The sequence below is a fragment of the Rhea americana genome, unplaced genomic scaffold (assembly GCF_003343005.1).
Source record: "Rhea americana isolate MKP2758 unplaced genomic scaffold, rheAme1 scaffold_358, whole genome shotgun sequence".
Classification (NCBI taxonomy): Eukaryota; Metazoa; Chordata; class Aves; order Rheiformes; family Rheidae; genus Rhea; species Rhea americana.
Window position 1 is genome coordinate 467165 of NW_028186488.1, and position 18018 is coordinate 485182.

At 41.1% G+C, this 18018-nt stretch overlaps 2 protein-coding genes across 2 annotated transcripts in view; both read right to left on the bottom strand.

The window, feature by feature from the left end:
• Window positions 1–3418, bottom strand: part of RGS8 (regulator of G protein signaling 8) — a 36264-nt gene extending 32846 nt beyond the window's left edge. Inside the window, exon 1 of the mRNA XM_085312125.1 lies at window positions 3357–3418. Coding sequence (XP_085168251.1) covers window positions 3357–3371 — 15 coding nt within the window. The 5' untranslated portion in view covers window positions 3372–3418. The remainder of the gene's footprint in view (window positions 1–3356) is intronic.
• A 4613-nt stretch (window positions 3419–8031) lies between these two features.
• DARS2 (aspartyl-tRNA synthetase 2, mitochondrial) overlaps window positions 8032–18018 on the bottom strand; it is a gene marked incomplete at its 5' end in the record, with an annotated part of 15336 nt that continues 5349 nt past the window's right edge. Inside the window, 10 exons of the mRNA XM_085312135.1 lie at window positions 8032–8954; window positions 10202–10277; window positions 10465–10575; window positions 11393–11611; window positions 12468–12620; window positions 12825–12887; window positions 14055–14162; window positions 14755–14934; window positions 15515–15584; window positions 16389–16495. Coding sequence (XP_085168261.1) covers window positions 8767–8954; window positions 10202–10277; window positions 10465–10575; window positions 11393–11611; window positions 12468–12620; window positions 12825–12887; window positions 14055–14162; window positions 14755–14934; window positions 15515–15584; window positions 16389–16495 — 1275 coding nt within the window. The remainder of the gene's footprint in view (window positions 8955–10201; window positions 10278–10464; window positions 10576–11392; window positions 11612–12467; window positions 12621–12824; window positions 12888–14054; window positions 14163–14754; window positions 14935–15514; window positions 15585–16388; window positions 16496–18018) is intronic.

Below are 18018 nucleotides of genomic sequence, written 5' to 3' on the forward strand. Positions count from 1 at the left end.
AAAAAAAAAAAAAAAAAAGGAACTACAGCAGTTCAAAAGCAAGGTCAAGTGAAACGCAGGAGCTGCCAAAGATCTCATGGAAGTGTTAAGCTCTATTACAAACAACCTATTGTTCAACGTCATGTTCAGCTCCTGCATGTTGCAAGCGAGCAGCATTAAGCAACTCACCTCCCTCATCATCTTCGTTTCTTTTATGAGATCAGGGCTGGACACAGCCTTCAGCAGACTTTGGTGAGTTCTCATCCTCCTTTTTACTAATCCTTCAGGTATAGTAACTTAATAAATGAATAGTGCAATATAACTGCATGGATAATGGTATAATACAGCAACAGATATAACAATTCATGAATGTACATTAGAGACAGGTTTTCATGTTAAATGTCATTTCTGGGCATGAATTTAAAATCTACAAAAGTCTCCAGAATTGCGCATTAGGTGCTGCCTTCCCACCCTAATAAGATCTATAATATCATAGAAGATACAAATAAATACACATTGTACCCTTCCAGCATTTGGTTTATACCACCCTGAAAGGCTGAGGAAAAAAATGGCAACTTATTTTATGATTTCAAAGGGAACAGCAATTGTCTAGGAAAATACATAAAACTGTTCTATCTGTGCCATTGGCTATTTAGAGAACATCTCATTTCCTAATTTTGCATGATAGGCTTTGATTTTTTTGACATTTTTCTGTATTCTAAAAACTCCCTAGGCAGAAGCCACAAGATGGCAGCAATGAACTAACTGCAGATACACCCAGTAATTCCACTTGCTTTCACTCGCAAAAGTAACTGTACTCACTTTAGAGGTTTTATCTGTACATTATATTAGAAAGAATACGTACCAAGTATTGTCCTTGCTGTGAACAGTACAGTTTTATTTAAAAATAGTAGCCAGTTATGAGTTGAGAATACAACTTTTTTGTTGTGAGATCATGTAGTGTCCTGGATGTGAAAACCAATCTTGGTTAAAATAATGAAGTGCTGTCCTTCATACATCCCTCAAACACTTTGATCAGCACAGACAAGGAAGCAGTGAGGAGCAAGAAGGGAGAGAGAAGGATGAGAATGGCCTTGACATGAAGAAAAAGGTCTGCAAAAATCACTACCTCGGTTTGAACAGAAAGTTGCTCAGTTGGTATTAGTATAACAATAAACTCTAAGAGACCGCATTTGAGAAGGTGTCACTCCTGCTGAAGGTCATAAAATCATAGAATGGTAAGGTTGGAAGGGACCTCTGGAGATCATCTAGGCCAACCTTCAGCATAGCCCCATACGGAGACTGAACCCAYGACCTTGGCATCAGCAGCACCACGCTCTAACCAACCGAGCTAAACCTGCCCAATCCTGACTACAAAGCTCCTCTTTGTATGTTAATCATTGAGTCAATGTACTTATTTAACTGATGAGTCTGGGCTTGATGGATTTTTATATTCAGTGTTATTTATCTACTCTTCCACTAATGAAATTAATTATACAGTGTGCCAGACATTKTCTTCACATGGCCCCTGCAACAATACTAAAACCAGTAAGCTATTCCCAAATGTGATGGTGGGCCAGAGGTTGGTCCTGAGTGCTTCTGTGACAGCTGTGTTAAAATTACATTCATTAAAAGGATCTCTTTTTTCCTCTCTTAGCATAAGAGATTTTCTGGATCCATCCTTAAATATATTAAAAGTGAAAATATGAAATAAGAGTTCATAGCTTGAAATGCTTCCAATTTAAAACATTGTTGGGGGGTTTTACAAGACATCTTAAACATCTGAATCAAGCTCTCATCTTTCAAAATTCTAAGATCTTACTACCCATATGACACAGTACCTTTTAATTGAAGCTGTAGCCTTCTTCCCTTGTTAGGGAAATATCAGAGGTTGGTGACGAGTTAGCTTTCTACATGATTACAGGGCCGCTACCTCTGGGACAAGATACTGCACGACCTTGAGCTAGTAAATCAATCCGTCATCCATCCCCTTGCTTACTTGTTCTTTGATATGTTTGCACAGCACCTCAAACAAGGATGTTCCACAGTTCCTGGGGGCTGCACTACCCACGAGAAACATCAATCCTCTTTTGCTCTCAACACTGTTGTTTTGCCACTGTAAGTAGAGTGATGCTGTTTGAAAGGAAACAGATTACAGTCCTTGGCACACCCTACTCCAAGCCCTGCCATTGTAATTGCTGTCAAATTAGTTCTGCTCAGGCTACAAAACCATTTTACAAAACAGTACTGGATGTCTTTTTCTCTATACACAAATGAAAAAAACATCTAGTGACAAGGTAACTGAATAGATGGCAAATGAGGAGTCTGTGTTTCAAGGGACACCATCAAAGAGCTAGAGTCTTCATCTGCAGTTTTCTTCAAATTGCTAAGCAAACAAGTAACATTTTCAGGGCTGAGAGTATTTTTTAAAAAAATCTATCACTCTTTAAATAGAAGAYAATATTAAAAAAATCCAATAGTACACTATGTTTGTTGATTTGGAGAAAAYTGCAATTGTATGTCCCTTGTACTAACTGTTCCCAGAAACATTTTTGTATCACTTACTTTGTTGGCATATGCTTGCAACTTGGTAGTGTAATCTGTTGCTACTACTGCTTCTAATTAATGAGAATAAATACACCCATAGCTTTTGTTGACTCTAAAAACACGGTTACATGGTTAATAATTGTTTTTGCACCAAAACCAAGTTATCCAACACACTTATGCAGTACTGAGCAAAAAATAAAGGTTAATAAATAAAAAGTAACAATATGAGAAAAAAGTACCCCAAGCAACCTCCAATAGTGTGCACTTTCTGTAGACAGGTATACAGAAGGTCACTGACGGTAATGCACGAGATATGCTRTGATCTCCACAGCAAGAGAGTGGAAATAGCCTAAAACACTGCAGCTTAAAATGGATATCACAGGAAACACAGTATATGAGTTTGTGAAGTGATGAATAAGATGGAGATTATAGAAGGAACTTGTGTATTCTTCTCTAATATCAAATGATGACATAGCTTCCCATTTAGGTTCAGCTACTATATATAACTAGTCAAATTCTTAAGAGGACTGTCCACAACATAGTTTTTTTTCAATAGTATCCTAAGCATTATAGTAAATACAAAGGCCATCAAAACATAACAAGAAAGCTGGAACATGATGGTATTATTAGAAACAAATCCGACCAATCCAGGCTGAGTAAATCTGTCACATAGCTCTGCTTGCTGTAAACGCAGCCAACACAGCTGCTGACTGCATGTAAGCAGCATTTTTTAATTACATAAAACAATGCTTTAGAAAAATGACAAACTAAAACACAAACCTAAAAAACAAAAACCCAAATATTCAGAGTTAAGTTCGTATAAAGCTTACGTGGCAGATTTTCATCCAGTAGGATTTAGACGGCTGTCAGTCGTCTGTGCCTTTTCTGCTGCTAGCACATGGGTCAGTGGGACAGCTAGTACACCAGGCACCTTCACAAGACAGCTGGTGACAAACGCTGACAGCACTGAGTGAGTGTGGTCAAAACATGCCATCCTACAAGCAGCTAATGGTATAAAAAAGGTGAAAAATAGATACCCTCATATTTGGGAGAACAAATTCTCCATATCCTTCTATTCTTACCACTTCTGATGCTTCTTCTGAGGCTGCTCMCATGCACCAGACCCTGGGTGTCAGTGSTTATTTCAGTTTCACCCSACGCCATACCTGCCACAGGCCTGCTGGTGGGAGACCTGCCTGTGAAATACGGAACAGGGGAGTCGCACCTTCCTGTSATTCTTGCTGGAAACTTCCCCCACAACCACATAAAGTACTACCTCCTGCTCACACATACTAAACATGGGGTCTTAGCACACGATCTGGCTCTATTTTGCACCCTCAAGTACCTTCCACTGGCTTCCACAGAACTGTCCTCCTCATGTCTGGTCAGAGCTAGGGTCCTCAAGCTCTCCAAGGCAAAAAAAGCAATACTTAGATAATGTCTCTGCACCAGACTCAGACTACAGGGGAGTAACAGTACAGAGTCGTAGGCTCCTCCTTTTTTCCCTCTGGGCTGCAAATCTTGCTGCAAGGAGCTAAAAATATTCTTCCAAAATTTCTGCTGATCTGTTATGAAAGATGAATAATATTCTTTTATAATAGTGGTCTGTTTTCAACAGAACTGGAAATTAATCAGCACCCTCAACTTGGATATCTGCACTGTGGGATTATACAACACTATTGTGAAATTCTGTTATAATTAAACTAACTCTAGACATGGTAGATGCCAGCACAATACAGGATTAAACTTCAGTTTGAGCTCTAAAAATAGTTATCTTTGTAGTGGTTTATACCAAACCCTTGCAGTCAAACCTCTCTGAGCCATCTGGGACAGCTGAAATCAAAAGCTTCCCAGCTTTGCTCATCTCTGAAACATTCTGGAAAGACTTGGAAACTTCTCAGCAAAAAGCACACTTTGCCTGCTGAGAATCTCACCAAATCCCATCAAGGTGCTACATTACTGTTCTGAAAGGGAAAAAATACTAAATCACATTGGAAACTTACCTCTAACGTCACAAGAGAAGGGTGGTGTATACCTAACAGAAGGATTTTCCAGTCAAATCYATTGAAAGATGCTGAAGACTGAAATGCAGAGCCAGTTTCTCTGCCAATTTAGTTGTTATAGAAAACAAACTGTGTTTCAACTTTACCGGTGTATTGCTTGGATCTAGCAGAAGAAAACCAGCAAGTCCAAGGGCTAAAGGAGTGCAGAAGACCTTATACACAACTCTTGCTTCTGCAAGTACTGTCCTTGTACAACCCTATCATCCGAATGTTCATATCCCATGTGGTTATTAAGTTCTTCAGAGTAGAGAAGACTATTTGAAGAACTACAACCAATCACCACAAGCTGGTCCATATCAGCAAAGACACAAAATAAATCTTCAGCCAGCACATGTGTCCAAGCTGATAATAATTTTCCATCATAAATTCATCAAAAAGGTTGAAGAAACAGCAGAAGTGGCACAATGACATGTGGAAAGCACTAGCAATCTGGAGACAGTATTATTTGTTAATAATAATATGCACATAAATACTGCATATGGGAGGCTACTGTTTGTGTGTAGGGAGGAAAAGGCTGACAGTCTTTTTAATATCTCCTATAGAATGAACAAGTTGTGCACACTAATTGTGCACTTCTTGCTCTTTGCACAAAACATAATTATAAAGAATCCTTCAATACTTAAGCCTCCCAAGAAGTTGCTAAACAGATGTACACAGCTAGTCTGCCTGAGCCTAGAGGCCTCCGCTGCATGGGCAGGGAGGGAGGGGGGTGAAAAAATAAAAGCCCAAACCAGGCAGCAATATAGATTCACCAACCTTTTCTTACACACACCTCTAACAGAAAAATGTGTTGAAAATCAGCTCTTCCTAGAGGAGTCTGGGACTTTGCATCTTCTAGCAAAACTGACGGCAACATCTCTCCCTAGTCTTGTCTGGAAGTCACAGTTACACAGTAGAAAGGAGAGTACAAGCACATAGGCACCATGAAAGCTTATGGCTGTGCTGTAGCTGTATTTTCAGCAGATGTTTCTGATGAACATTGTGCTGAACTTAAGTAATGAGTTTAACATGTTCTTTCAGGATCACAGGACAGTAGCTTTTCTCTGACAAACATGGTATCAGCCTACAATATGATTGCCCTTTATTTCCACAKGTATCTGCTCTTGCTCCTCTCAAAACATTCAGCTAGGTATGATACCTGGATTGTGGATTAAAAGTGACTTTCCATAGATCAGACTTCCATAAGTCCAAATGAAACCTTCAGCTTTGTCCTATAAAACCAAAAACGATTAATGTCTTCATGGCAAGATTTGTACAGCCACTGGCAGATTCACACAACTGTGTTGTACCTTCATCCACAAATCCAAGCTCTGATCGCTTATATGAATTTTAGATTCATCTTTTCCACTGACCTAGTTGTGGCAAAACTATGTAAGTTCAGATGACATGTTCTGTTGTATTTTAACATCGTAGTTACTGGTAGCTGTGTCACATACTTATAATGGCARTAAGTCCTTAATATAGCAATAGGTAAACAAACATTACAAAAAACAGCTTGCATGAGGACAGGGATATGCATGTGTCTGAGTCAGCCTGTTCACACATTATAACTAGTGGCCTTGACCAGAATGTTCCAGGCAGCATTACATTTCCATCTAAGCCTCTTAGCACATCAGTTACCCAATTAACATTTGATAATAATTCTGCTTTTAAGGAACTGGCACTCTTAAATGTGAGCAACTTTTGCCTTTGTAAACAATTACTTAATAAATGATGCAGWATCCCTTATTTCACAATAAAAAAGTTGAGCACATATTTACAGTTACTATAAAAAAATAGTCTGGGGAAGTGAAGACTACTTTGTATGTTTTTAGAACAACTGTGGTTTTCTGTGGTTTTGTCTCCTTAAATAAGTCTCTGATATCCCTGCTTCAGGCCNAAAAAAAAAAAAAAAAAAAAAAAAAAAAAAAAAAAAAAAAAAAACTCTCAAGCAAGTTCCATTTATGTCTTATTCTCACTACCAGCAAAAAAAGTCTACCTCCTCTAAAGAAGCAGTTTGAATACAGCCTGTTGTATTCAGGCTGTATTTTCTGACTGTATTCTATGTTATTACTTGCATGTTTAAAGGAGTGAAATCTCTGGTATAACTAATAAAAGGTATTTGAACATTTTGTTCTAACCTGCACATTTCCATTTTTTTCCATTTATAATAGTTTGCGCTTCAGCCAAAAATCACTTGTTTTGCCAAACTACACATGTGGATAATATCCAAGAGCTTTTTGCCTGTTACCAGATCATTTCTTGCATATGGCTGTTGCATGTCCTCACTACTATTAACCACTAACACTTCAGAATTAAAGTCAGTCTTGTACAATAAAAGTATCAAGGTAGATTCTGTGAACTAGACACCAAGCAGTCTTCAAGCAGTGCCCCATCTAAAATCTTTCCAAATCAGCCATCTCATTCAGCCATGCTGTCAGATATTGCATAGAATTTTCCAGTTTTGTCCTAGTAAAAAARAAATTCCTACTTCCATTTTAATGCCATTCTGCAACACTTCAACCTAGATTTTTCAAACATTTCTCTTTTGCAGTTCACATATTAAAATGTTCTTAGCTTCTYTGAACATGATTTGGAGAATTAATGCTAAATTAATCTTTCCTTCCAATCTTCAAGAAAACCTTCCCAGACCTTCCTCTTTTTCTACTTAAAAAAAATCCACCCTGAGACAAGCCACCTCCCTTACCGGTTCTTATAAACAGGATAGTCCAGAACACCAACAGCCTGCACTACCAAGTAATGCCTTCCAGCAGCTTGGAGTTGGTATTAGTCAATAACCCTCAGAGCAGCCCAGAATCTGTTAGAACTTGCAAGATGGGATCTCCTGCAGAAGGCCAGAGTACAGTATCAGCTCAGACAAGAACTGTAGGCATCCCACATCCTCATGCATCTTCTTTGGCAAGAACCTCCTGCTGTCCTTCCTACCTGGGACTTAGTGGCTGCCCCTTCTCTTTCTTTCCTCCATCTTCCTAGCTTATTCAGGTGATCTCATGCTTCTCTTTTCCTCACTTGCTTTGCCTTCCACTTTCCCTCCCCCTAGTTCTCTGTTTACTCTTGCCTACATGCAACCCAAGTTAAGAACAGATGTCTACTGGCAGCACCTTTGCAGAGGGTTTGCTGGGCTGTAGAGCAGAGGGCAGAGCCAATGGGCTCGGCCCGGCAGTGCTGCTAGAGCCCAGTCTACTCAGTACAACATTACTTCTCCACCAAGTCAGCACTGGTGTGGGACAGACAGAATAGATGGCTGCTTGCAAGGGGTTTGCTGTTGCATCACTCACGGCTGTAGCTTAAGAGTTGCAGGAGGTGGAACTCGCACAAAACTGCCAATTCTGCTAAGCTGTCACTGATTTCTTGTCACTTCTTTGACTGGTTAGGGGTTGTAAAGAACTGGTACCTCTTCCTTCTTGAGCCAAACAAGTAGAAAAGCCACAAACAAGCTCAGTTAAAACCAAACTGCCAGATTAACTTTATTTACAAATACACAAACTTCAGAACTATTGTTCTGAAAGCAAAAGGACCACAGGCCCCAAAAACAGATCATCTCCCATTCGATGAGTACTATAAGAACTGTTGCAAATGCTATGTATGCTCCTGCTCCTTCCCAGCCCTTTAGTTAGGGATCACACCTGACAATACAAATTCCCTGTAGTAACCTCTGGATGATCTTGCATCCTCCAGCAAGAGAGAAGCTGTAGGCTGCACTGAACACTCATTATGATCTTGGCCCAGCACAGCTCTGCTCTGTTCAAATAGTTCTCATCTAATGGAGATTTGATGATTATCAGGAGTACAGATCTTTTACCAGAGAAGCTGATACACAATCTTCTCCAGATAGGAGGAGAGATATTTTACAAGGGATAGATAAAAAGTGAGGAGTCTAAAAAGAAAAATCCCAACTTCACTCCAATATGACACCTCAAAGCCAATTGCCTCAATATCCTATGCCAAAATGAGGTTCTGCTGCTTTGCTTATCTACTTCTTCCCATTACCAAGTCAAGAGCAAACCCCTATCACAGGGCTCTCATATCTATTCCCCATTCAATCATGAAACTGCCACGGTGTAGTGGGGCTGTACTCTCCCATACCAGCTGATGTTTTCTGAATTGAATTCTAGGATTCAGAAGCTAAAATCATCCCTGGTTTAAAAAAAAATCACCTCATATCACTAGCTTTAAGTTAGTTTTTCTTTGCCTCTGCTTCTGCAACAGGCCAGGAAACCTGAATGTGATATGGCTCTAGCTCTTCTGGAGTGACGTAGTCTGGAGCATTGCCCATCAGGTCCCGTCCCCTGAAGGATTTGGGAAAAGCGATGACATCTCGGATATTTGGAGCACCAATGATGAGAGAGATCAGCCTGTCAAGTCCTGGAAGCAGACAACAAATTAGTAAACCACTCAAGTTACGGCCTTTTATTACTTCCTTTCATTCAGAAAATCAGGAAGATGAAAGTAAATAGTATTACTGGGCTTGAACATTAAAACAGAAGTAGATAAGGGAGAAAGTTAATCTCAACCAGTAAGCAAACAGACTTGCCAAGATAGCAACAAAACTTAGCAAAATAAAGTTTTCAATGTTACAAGAAATTTTGCAAAACACCAAGGATTGTAAGATAGAGATAGTTTCTTTGCAGAGAGCACGTAACAATGCAGGGCAGGTAAACAGCAGGAATATTGTCATGGCTCGACTGAACTGGTCAAACAAAATTCTTGGCTAAGAAGAGTTACAACAATGAGGAGGAATTCAGGAAGAGCACGACCTTCTGAGTGACAGGATGAAGGGAAATTACAGAGCAATTACAGGTTAAAAGGCTACTTTAAAAAAAAAACACACACAAATTTGCACGATTCTAGGAGAAAAACACAACATTGTTGTAATGCTGCACACAGCACTGTAATGACTTCAGAGGATGCCACAACAGCTTAAACAAATACTGCTCTCCTTCCTCTCCTTCTGACTATGGGGTCTACCTCCCCCCTGTGTTGGTGTAAGTATTCATCAGCCCATGTGGAGCCAGATCAGGGAGCTAATCCACCAGAAAAACATTGTCCTTCTTTAGGAGGACTTGTTTACTGCTAATTTAGCTCTCTGAATCAGTGAATGAAACAAAACAGGAAGGGCCTGTGAGACTGTGAAACAGAGGGTGAGATTGTGGCAGTGACCCAGCATGTGCAAAGTACAATGCTATCCTAGGCCTCTGTGCATGCAGTAGGTAGGGATCTATTCTAGCTGYGTAAGCAGGAGAATAAAGACAACTCAATCTTTATGAACAAGCTGTTTGTAGAACGCAGACGAAGACTGTCCTTAAAGCCACCATCACCTGATACAGTCCTTGTGTAAGAAATAAACTACATTATTACCCTGGGGAGGGATTCCAAACCATTCTGCACTTGGTAATGAGAGCTCCGCTTCTTTCCATAAAGCAGCTACAGAGACTGTATACACCCACAAAGCCTTACCAGGCTGGTCATGTGAAACAGCAACACCAGAACAGCTATCTCTGTCAGGAGGAGACAAGGCTCTTGCTACCAAACATGAGGCTTTTTGCTGAAGTCTACTATATCAAAACAAAGTCAGAAGACACCTGCATTCTGCAGAGCTACAGAGCACCCACCTAAAGCGATTCCTCCATGAGGAGGAGCTCCAAACTCCAAAGCATCAAGCAGATGGGAAAGCACTTCAGAGTCCTCCTGCAAAGTTACATAAGAAGGGTCACTGAAAAAACAATGCTTCTCCTTCTAGTCATCCATCTCTCAGGGCTAGGTTTCTCTAGCTGAGCAGCACACCTAAGTTTCTTAATGGATTTTAAATGACTATTTAAATGAAATACTCTTTCACATCTCCAAGTGAATGTAGATGACATCTATAGGCTGTTACCTTCAGCACTTTCTCAAGCACAAAACGCTGTAGCTCTGCATTATGAATTCGGATAGAGCCACCTCCAACTTCATTGCCATTTAGCACAAGGTCATAGTGCTGACTACGGACCTGGGGAAAAAAATGAGCAAGTAGTTTAGCAAGCCCTGGCTGCATTTACTGCCAACCTGCACAAACAAAACAAAGTACTGGGAATGAGCACACGACATACAACAACACAGCTTGCTCAACAGAGCTCTGTGCATTCGCAGAAATTTGGTAAGAGATTCAAAGCACAAAAGAGGAGAAAATTTTCTACCAAATTTCACTAGGGGCAGCAAATTTCACTAAGTCTCCCCCACATACTGCTTTCCTGCTGCCCCAAAGTATTCCAGCCCCGACAACATCCAGTGCTAAAAACATCAAGCCCCAGCAGGGCTACAGCTCTGAAATATTCAAGAAGACACAAACGTAAAAAAATCACGTGGGCACATCCTCTATAGCCTCTGTTGTGACTTTCTCATTACAATTTGAAGAGAAGCTTGCACCCAGTCTGAATTCAGGATCTGACCCCAAGTCCCAGTGTAACAAGTTCCCAGTTCTGTACCAGTGCTACCAGGGGAATAGGTTGCTGCTTAGAGCACCTCAGGGTGGCATGTAGCTTAACAAAACAGAGTAGTACACATCCTCATGCAAAGTTGGTAAGAACCTGAAGCAATGCGGGAGAGCTCAGAATATAAAACTCATTTTAAGCAATTGTTTTCTATAAGCCCCTATTGTTAGTGGCTCACCTAGAGTAACCTGGGAGCATGTCTTCCAAGAAGATATAAATATACAGTAAATTCCATGACACCATGTCTTTTTATAGTAACAAGAGCTGCTACTTCCCCATTTTTCCAAGACACACAGCTGTAGAAGAGCCAGTATAGAGGCCAAAAGGTTCAGTTACCTTTGTGGGATCAGAATAGAGGAKGCTCGTATCTGCAGGATGAGGTGCAGTGAAAGGATGATGAGCAGATTCCAGTTCAGTAGGATTCTCTTCCTTGGGGAGAAAAAGTGGGAAATCTACCACCCACAGAAAATGAAAAGCTGTAGGATCACGAAGTAGCAGGCCAGCCGCCTCCAGGAGGTCAGCACTCTCCAGCCGTAAGCTTCCTAATGTAGAGCACTGTGAAAGAGAAGAGAAAGAATGAGAAGGGTCAAATTAATGCCAGCAACTCAGGGAAGTCACAGGCCATGGAAAAAACTTTTCCATAACAGCAGCATCACAGACAGCATCAGTTGCTCTGTTGCCTTAAATACACTTTTGCCTTGTCTCCTAAAAGACATCACCTTTCTGCTGATGCAGCAGCAGCTCCAGAGTTTGGACAGATCATTAGAACCCTACAAAGAAATGCCAAATAAGGAGATAGAAAATCCATTTTTCTCCCCTAGAAGTTCCATCCTCACAGAACTTACACTGATCAAGGCACTACACAAATGTGGATTAACTGTGAAAGAGCCTCACTGTACAGAGAAATAAAGACACAGAAAGAATGACACACTATTTTGGCTATCATGCAAAGCATGACACCTTGTCGTAAGCCAAAGCTTGGACAGCAATGTCTACACAGAGACACAGAAAAACAGAGAAAGGTAGAGACAGTCTCCCATTATGTCTGCTAGTAATGAGCTGTGCTTCCCTCTCCCCATCTGCTTATATGAGACAGTTTCCTAGCTGCCTTTGTTTTTTTAATCTTTGTTGGGTGTTTAAAGAAAAGATTAAGATGAGGTGAGAGAAAACAAGGCACTGATGTGATGTTTTATAATCCAGCCTTTGTTTCAGCTACGATTTCTTCCCAAAATTTGACCAGGGGAAGTAGAAGCAATAGGTACACTTCATACCTGATTTGTTGTTACTACAGCTAGAGATCAAGTAACATTACAATTAGATGAAGTCTTTTTAATGATGAGATGACTCAGGGTAAGGCCAGATAAAGTCAGCAGCAACATTCAGCTCTCAGCCACCCAGAAAAGCATCCTACCACTTGCTTGTGTTCTCCAGCTGCCAGCAGGACCACGTCATCCACCTGCATCTTTAGTACTTGGATGAGCTCTGACTGCTGCTCCTGGTCAAGAAACTTTGTAAGCAGAGATTTCAAGCTTCCATCAGGCCTGCAGATAACGTCCACAATTTCCTRATGCAGGAAACCAGTAAAGACAAGGAACATGTTCAGTTCAGTGCTGCCCTCTCTCGACTTGAAGCATGATATGTTCAGGCAACGGCTCTCAGCAGAAGAGCTTTAATAAAAACTGCTCTTCTACCTTCTTCTGCCTGCAATTGCATAACATTTTATTCAGCCTGTCCTTCACTCTTTCCAAAGCTTCAGTGTTTGTCTCACCTGGTTAAACTGAGATCTTGCAGCCTCCTTTAATGATTCAAAATCTTTATTTTTAAGATATCTCTGGGGAAAGAGCAAGATAAGAGACATTAAACATCAGCAAAATCTGTGAAAAGCCAGGCCATAATTCAAATCTACTAACTCAACTAGCTGTTTCCAAACTTCTAAAGCTTTGTTTCTAACACAAGACAGCTGTGGAATAGGAAAAGGCTGTAGCACTAGACTGCAGCTGGGTTTTCTCCAAAGGTTCCTTTCAGCAAGAGGCCCTTCTAGGCAGTACATTTAAATGCAGGTTTTTTCCCTGCCCACAGATCAGACATAGCTGGTCAGCAGAGTCAGATCATGCCAACTAATTGCTTCCAGCATGCAGGTTACAGAGCAGGACAGTAATCACATTGTTGATGTGGAGGGTATAGCTCAAACTGGAGGAACAAGAGAAAAAAAAACAAGCTGACCTTCAGATGCAGAGAAATGCAGTAGGTTTGAGGTCCTGCAACGAGATCTTGAGTATATGACCATTCTAATAGAGAGCTAAAGATCTCACTTTCATTTTGCTCAAATGCACAGCTTAGTGCCCTCTCACGGGAAGCCAAAAACTTGCATTTTCTGCCAGAATTACAGCAATCAGAGAAACCATGGCCAGAAAGTCCTGCTCCCCAAATAAAACATAAAACATAGTGCTCAGTGGAATCTTGGTTCCATATTGCACATGCTGCAAAGATGCCCAGAGCGAGAATTCAATATGCTTCCCTGTCAAAATACGTGGATGCTGTCAAATAAGCTTATAGATCCAGATCTATCAAGGTGCTGAGCCTTGGATTTGGTCTCTGACATTCTCATTACAAGAAACAACTCGTGTCCACAGAAGTGAAAAGCAAATGTGAGTGGCAAGCTGATCTTTCTCTCATGAGTCCAGAAAAGAGCTGTGCCATACTTGGCACTTTTTCAGTCTCTTGCCACTGGGCACAATTTATTATTCAGATGCAAAACAGAAGCCATCCCTGATGGAAGCAAACTGAAGCCCAAGAGGCCTCCAAGAACCTTGCAACTCTGTTCTCTTGCTGGCCTTACAGAGGACAATATATTCTATCACCTAATCTTCCCTGTTCTCCTCTTCTAACATCCCCTCTTCTGACAGCAAGGACATTTCCACACCAAGAAAGAGGAATTCAAATTGTTATTTTATTCTTTTTACATAAATCATAAGGCATAACTAAAAATTTCACTTACCATCCCCTGAGGGATACAAATGGCTTTGACAGTGCCGTGTGGGTAACTGAGCGCATTCTGCATAAAGTGAATGCCCAAAGTTCGTGAAAAATCACTGATATCCACTATCTGAGTGGAGAAAAAGCAGAGAAAAGAAGTAGTAGTGGTAGGAATACAACACAAAATCCTACACCTTTGTCTTAACTCCTTCAGCATCACTGCTCAGGACGACACTTCCATGCTCAAAGAAATCACAGGATTCATATAAAGAATGAATGAGCCCAAGCTGGAATAACCATTATATCTTCAGAGCATTGAAAGGCAGGCAGGCCCAAACAAATCAGAGAAGCCTGTCTCATGAAGTATGCTCCCTAGGAGCAGCATGCATCGGGGCAAAATGTACAAAAATGCTTAAGGTATCTGTGGATGCCTCATGGGCTTCTGCTCCTAACAGTCAAAATTATTTGCTTCCTAACACTAAATTATATTTAAAAAGTTCTAAGATGATCCATTTTCCCACAACCATGTATCAAATCCTTCTATTTTCTAACATATGAATATCTGTACAAAGCAGCAATGACAGGAAAAATAAGTTGGGTATGTTACAGCATTAAGAACCCCAGCTGACCACAGCATGTAGATATTATTTAAACACAAATATTCAGAAACACTAATAGAAAGGAGGAGAAAACCTGCAAGTTTCCAAGGGGCAATTCCTCACCTTCATGCCAAAGCGAGTGTCAGGTTTATCGGTCCCATAGTCAGCCAGTGCCTCCTCATATGTCATGGAAGGGAAAGGAGTGGTAATGGGGCCTCTCTCCTCAGGCCAGGAATACTGCAGGAGGCCTTCTATCAGTCTCTGAATTCCACTTTGATCTACAAATGACATCTCTATATCGATCTTAAAATATAAAACAAAGAGGAGCATTCCATTTTAGCTACAGCTTTTGCCTCTGCACAGCTACTTGCAGAAATTCAACTCTAAAGCAAGCACAAAAGGAAATAACACACTACACTGAATCAGAGCATGATTACATCACGCAGAGGGTTTGTGCTTGTGATCTCCCTACAGCCTTATGACACAGGCAACCATCTCCCCAGAATCCCCAGGAGGTAACGACAAGGACAGAGAGGGAAAAAGCCTTGAAAAGGCCAAGCTAACTCTGTCTGGGATCTCAGGACTTGGAAGGGGATGACCAGCTCAGCAGGACAGGCACAGATGCACATCATCAAGCAGCCACTGCTGCAATACAATCCCCACAGCTGCTGATGAGCATCTGAGACTGTACAGTCAGCCAAGGACAGAAGCCACTCTGTGCATGTCCCATACCAGCTGCAAAGGGCTGTGCCTGTGAAACACTCAAACAACATTCTCCCCACAAGCAACACCAGGGCTAACTGAAACTGGTCCCTTGGAAGGGAAAACTACTACAGGTTGTGTGGGGTGATGAGGAAGGTGAAAGGAGGTATAAGCTGGTTACCTGAGTGAATTCAGGCTGTCTGTCAGGCCTTGAACCTTCATCTCGATAGCAGCGAGCAACCTGAAAATACCTGCAATAGCGCTCTTAATCAGATAGGAATTTGCAGTAGCCTAAATTAAAGTGCACCTATAGAATTGATTATTTGAAGTGGGGTGGGGGGAAGCAAGGGCATGCTCTGTTCCCTTCACAGTGGGTGGTCACAGCTCTGGTTGTTCCCATCCCCCCAAAGCATGAAAGTTAGAATGGAAGTAACAGCACCAGCAGCATGTGACAAGCTATTAGATGAGCTGTGCCTTGACAGGGTATAAACAACCCCTTTTCTCAACTTTACCTCAGGTCTGGACTTTACTGTGGGCCAATCAAAACTCATAGTTTGGACTCAGACTGCAGTTCACTGCAGTTCATGAACAGCTCAATCTCTGGGGCCAGCTTCAATTTTATTTGGGGAAATAAACCCAGTTAAAAGTTTTGTACTACAGATTCTGAGTACAGGTTCACCCTGTTCTAATAATGTTCAACTGCACAAATTCATCTCAGTTCTATAGGTTACTGCTGGTGAGGCTTCTACCATCCACTTGATTTTCTACCCTTCAGGCAGTCTGTCCCTGCAAAGCTTCTTCCTATATCTGTGCTTAAGATTAGGTTTACATTTAAAACAAGAGTGAAGATTTCAACCATCAAAAAGAGATACAATTCCACTTATCAGGAGGCATTACTGCTAAAAGGCCTGACTTAGCTGAAAAATTCTAAGCATTTAAGGATCCCTCTTCAAATCACAAAACACTTAGCAAGTTCTTGAGGGAAGTCTCTAAAACCTCATGGATCAAAGCAAACCTCAGACCAGACACATAACAGAAGCCCAAGAAACTCTTACCTGTCCAGACCTCCAACCATGAGGAGCTGCTTGAACTGCTGAGGACTCTGCGGCAAAGAGTAGAACTTCCCCACTTCCCTCGAGGGCACAAGGAATTCTTTTGCCCCCTAGCATTGTGAAGAGAAAAGCTTACAAAGTTCAGCAAATAATCAGCCTAAACTCCCGAAAGAGGAAAAAGTGATAGGCTTATACTGCAGCATAGGAGATGGAGGCTAGACATTTGGGAACAGCCCCAGGTATAATGGCAGTGATGCACCGCAACAGACTGCTTAGAGCAGACACGAGGAATCCTATCCTACGAGACAAGTACATGTTAACATCTGTCTACAATAATTTAGAAAGCAAGACCTTGTGTTGGGGACAGCCAAAATTAGCTCTCAAGATCATCTCCAGTCCTATTTCTTAGGGTAAAATATARAAGTCATATTATGGAACCAGTTAGCATTAGAAATACAGATCTGGTCCAAAGCCTTCTTAAGTCACCTTCAAACCTTCCATCCAAAGCAAAGTCCCTCAGATCAGCTCTCCGTGAACCAGAACAGCACTTCCAGTCTTATATAAAACCAGGATCAAGCTAAAAAAGCTTGTGTTTATTAGGCATAAGGCGACTGTCAGCAGTTATTAAAAATCACACCTCTCCCTACAGTGCAAGAGACCTGACCTGAATAGACCTAGCACACAAGATCTGCTGCTTTACAAAAGTGTGATTGGATTTTAGGCCATTTTCCCCGCTCTCAGCTTTCATAAGATTCAGCTCTTTCTCTTATCCTGTCCTTTCTTGCTCAGAATATTACAAGTAGACGCAGAAAGACAAAAGTATCAAGTTTAACATTGATAAGAAATAGATTTTAAAGCAAGAAGTTTAGTGAACATCTAAACTACAGAAGAATCATTTCCTACAATCGCCTCACMTGGCAATTCATACAAGTGCTTCAAACAGAGCATTCTATGACATTTTTCCTCCTACAGATTTTGCTTGATAACATGAGGTCACACTACAACCTTTCCCTACACTCTAGGTATTTCACTGGTTGCCATCTTTCAAAAAACATTTAGGGATTTCTTGTCTTCAAAACCTTTGCCCTTGTGTTTAATTTGAGGGAATTTACAAAGGGATTTAAAAGCTCAGGAGAAGGAGAGTGGAACTGGATAGCTTTGTTTCCACAGCAGGCAAGCTAAGCTCTATAAAACTCAGCAGCTGTGTTTTAGCTCTGCATCTTTATTTTAAAACTTGTGGCAAGTAAAATTTTGGGTAAATCTGGCAGCAGCTTGGACTCGGTCCTTTTGCTGAAATCAGCAGTCGACTTGACTGCATTTGGGTTTCTTTAGATTCTGCAAAGGAGTCATTCTATTTATTTCAATCAGTCTGCTGCTTATGCTTTATAAAAGCATTTCAGCTGCTTGGTCACTTGTACCAAGGCTGTGCCACAGAGAACTGTGGTATTACTAAGTATGGAGGAGAAAGAGGATAATACAGTTGACCTCCTCACTGCTGTAACAGAACTGCACACCCCTAAATAGCCTTTACTTCCACATGTCATTCATCAGATTTACAGGCCAAAAATCTTTTTCAGCAGGACAGACCCTATTCCCTCTGTGCAGTTCCACCATGTGGCAGCATTCTGTAGAA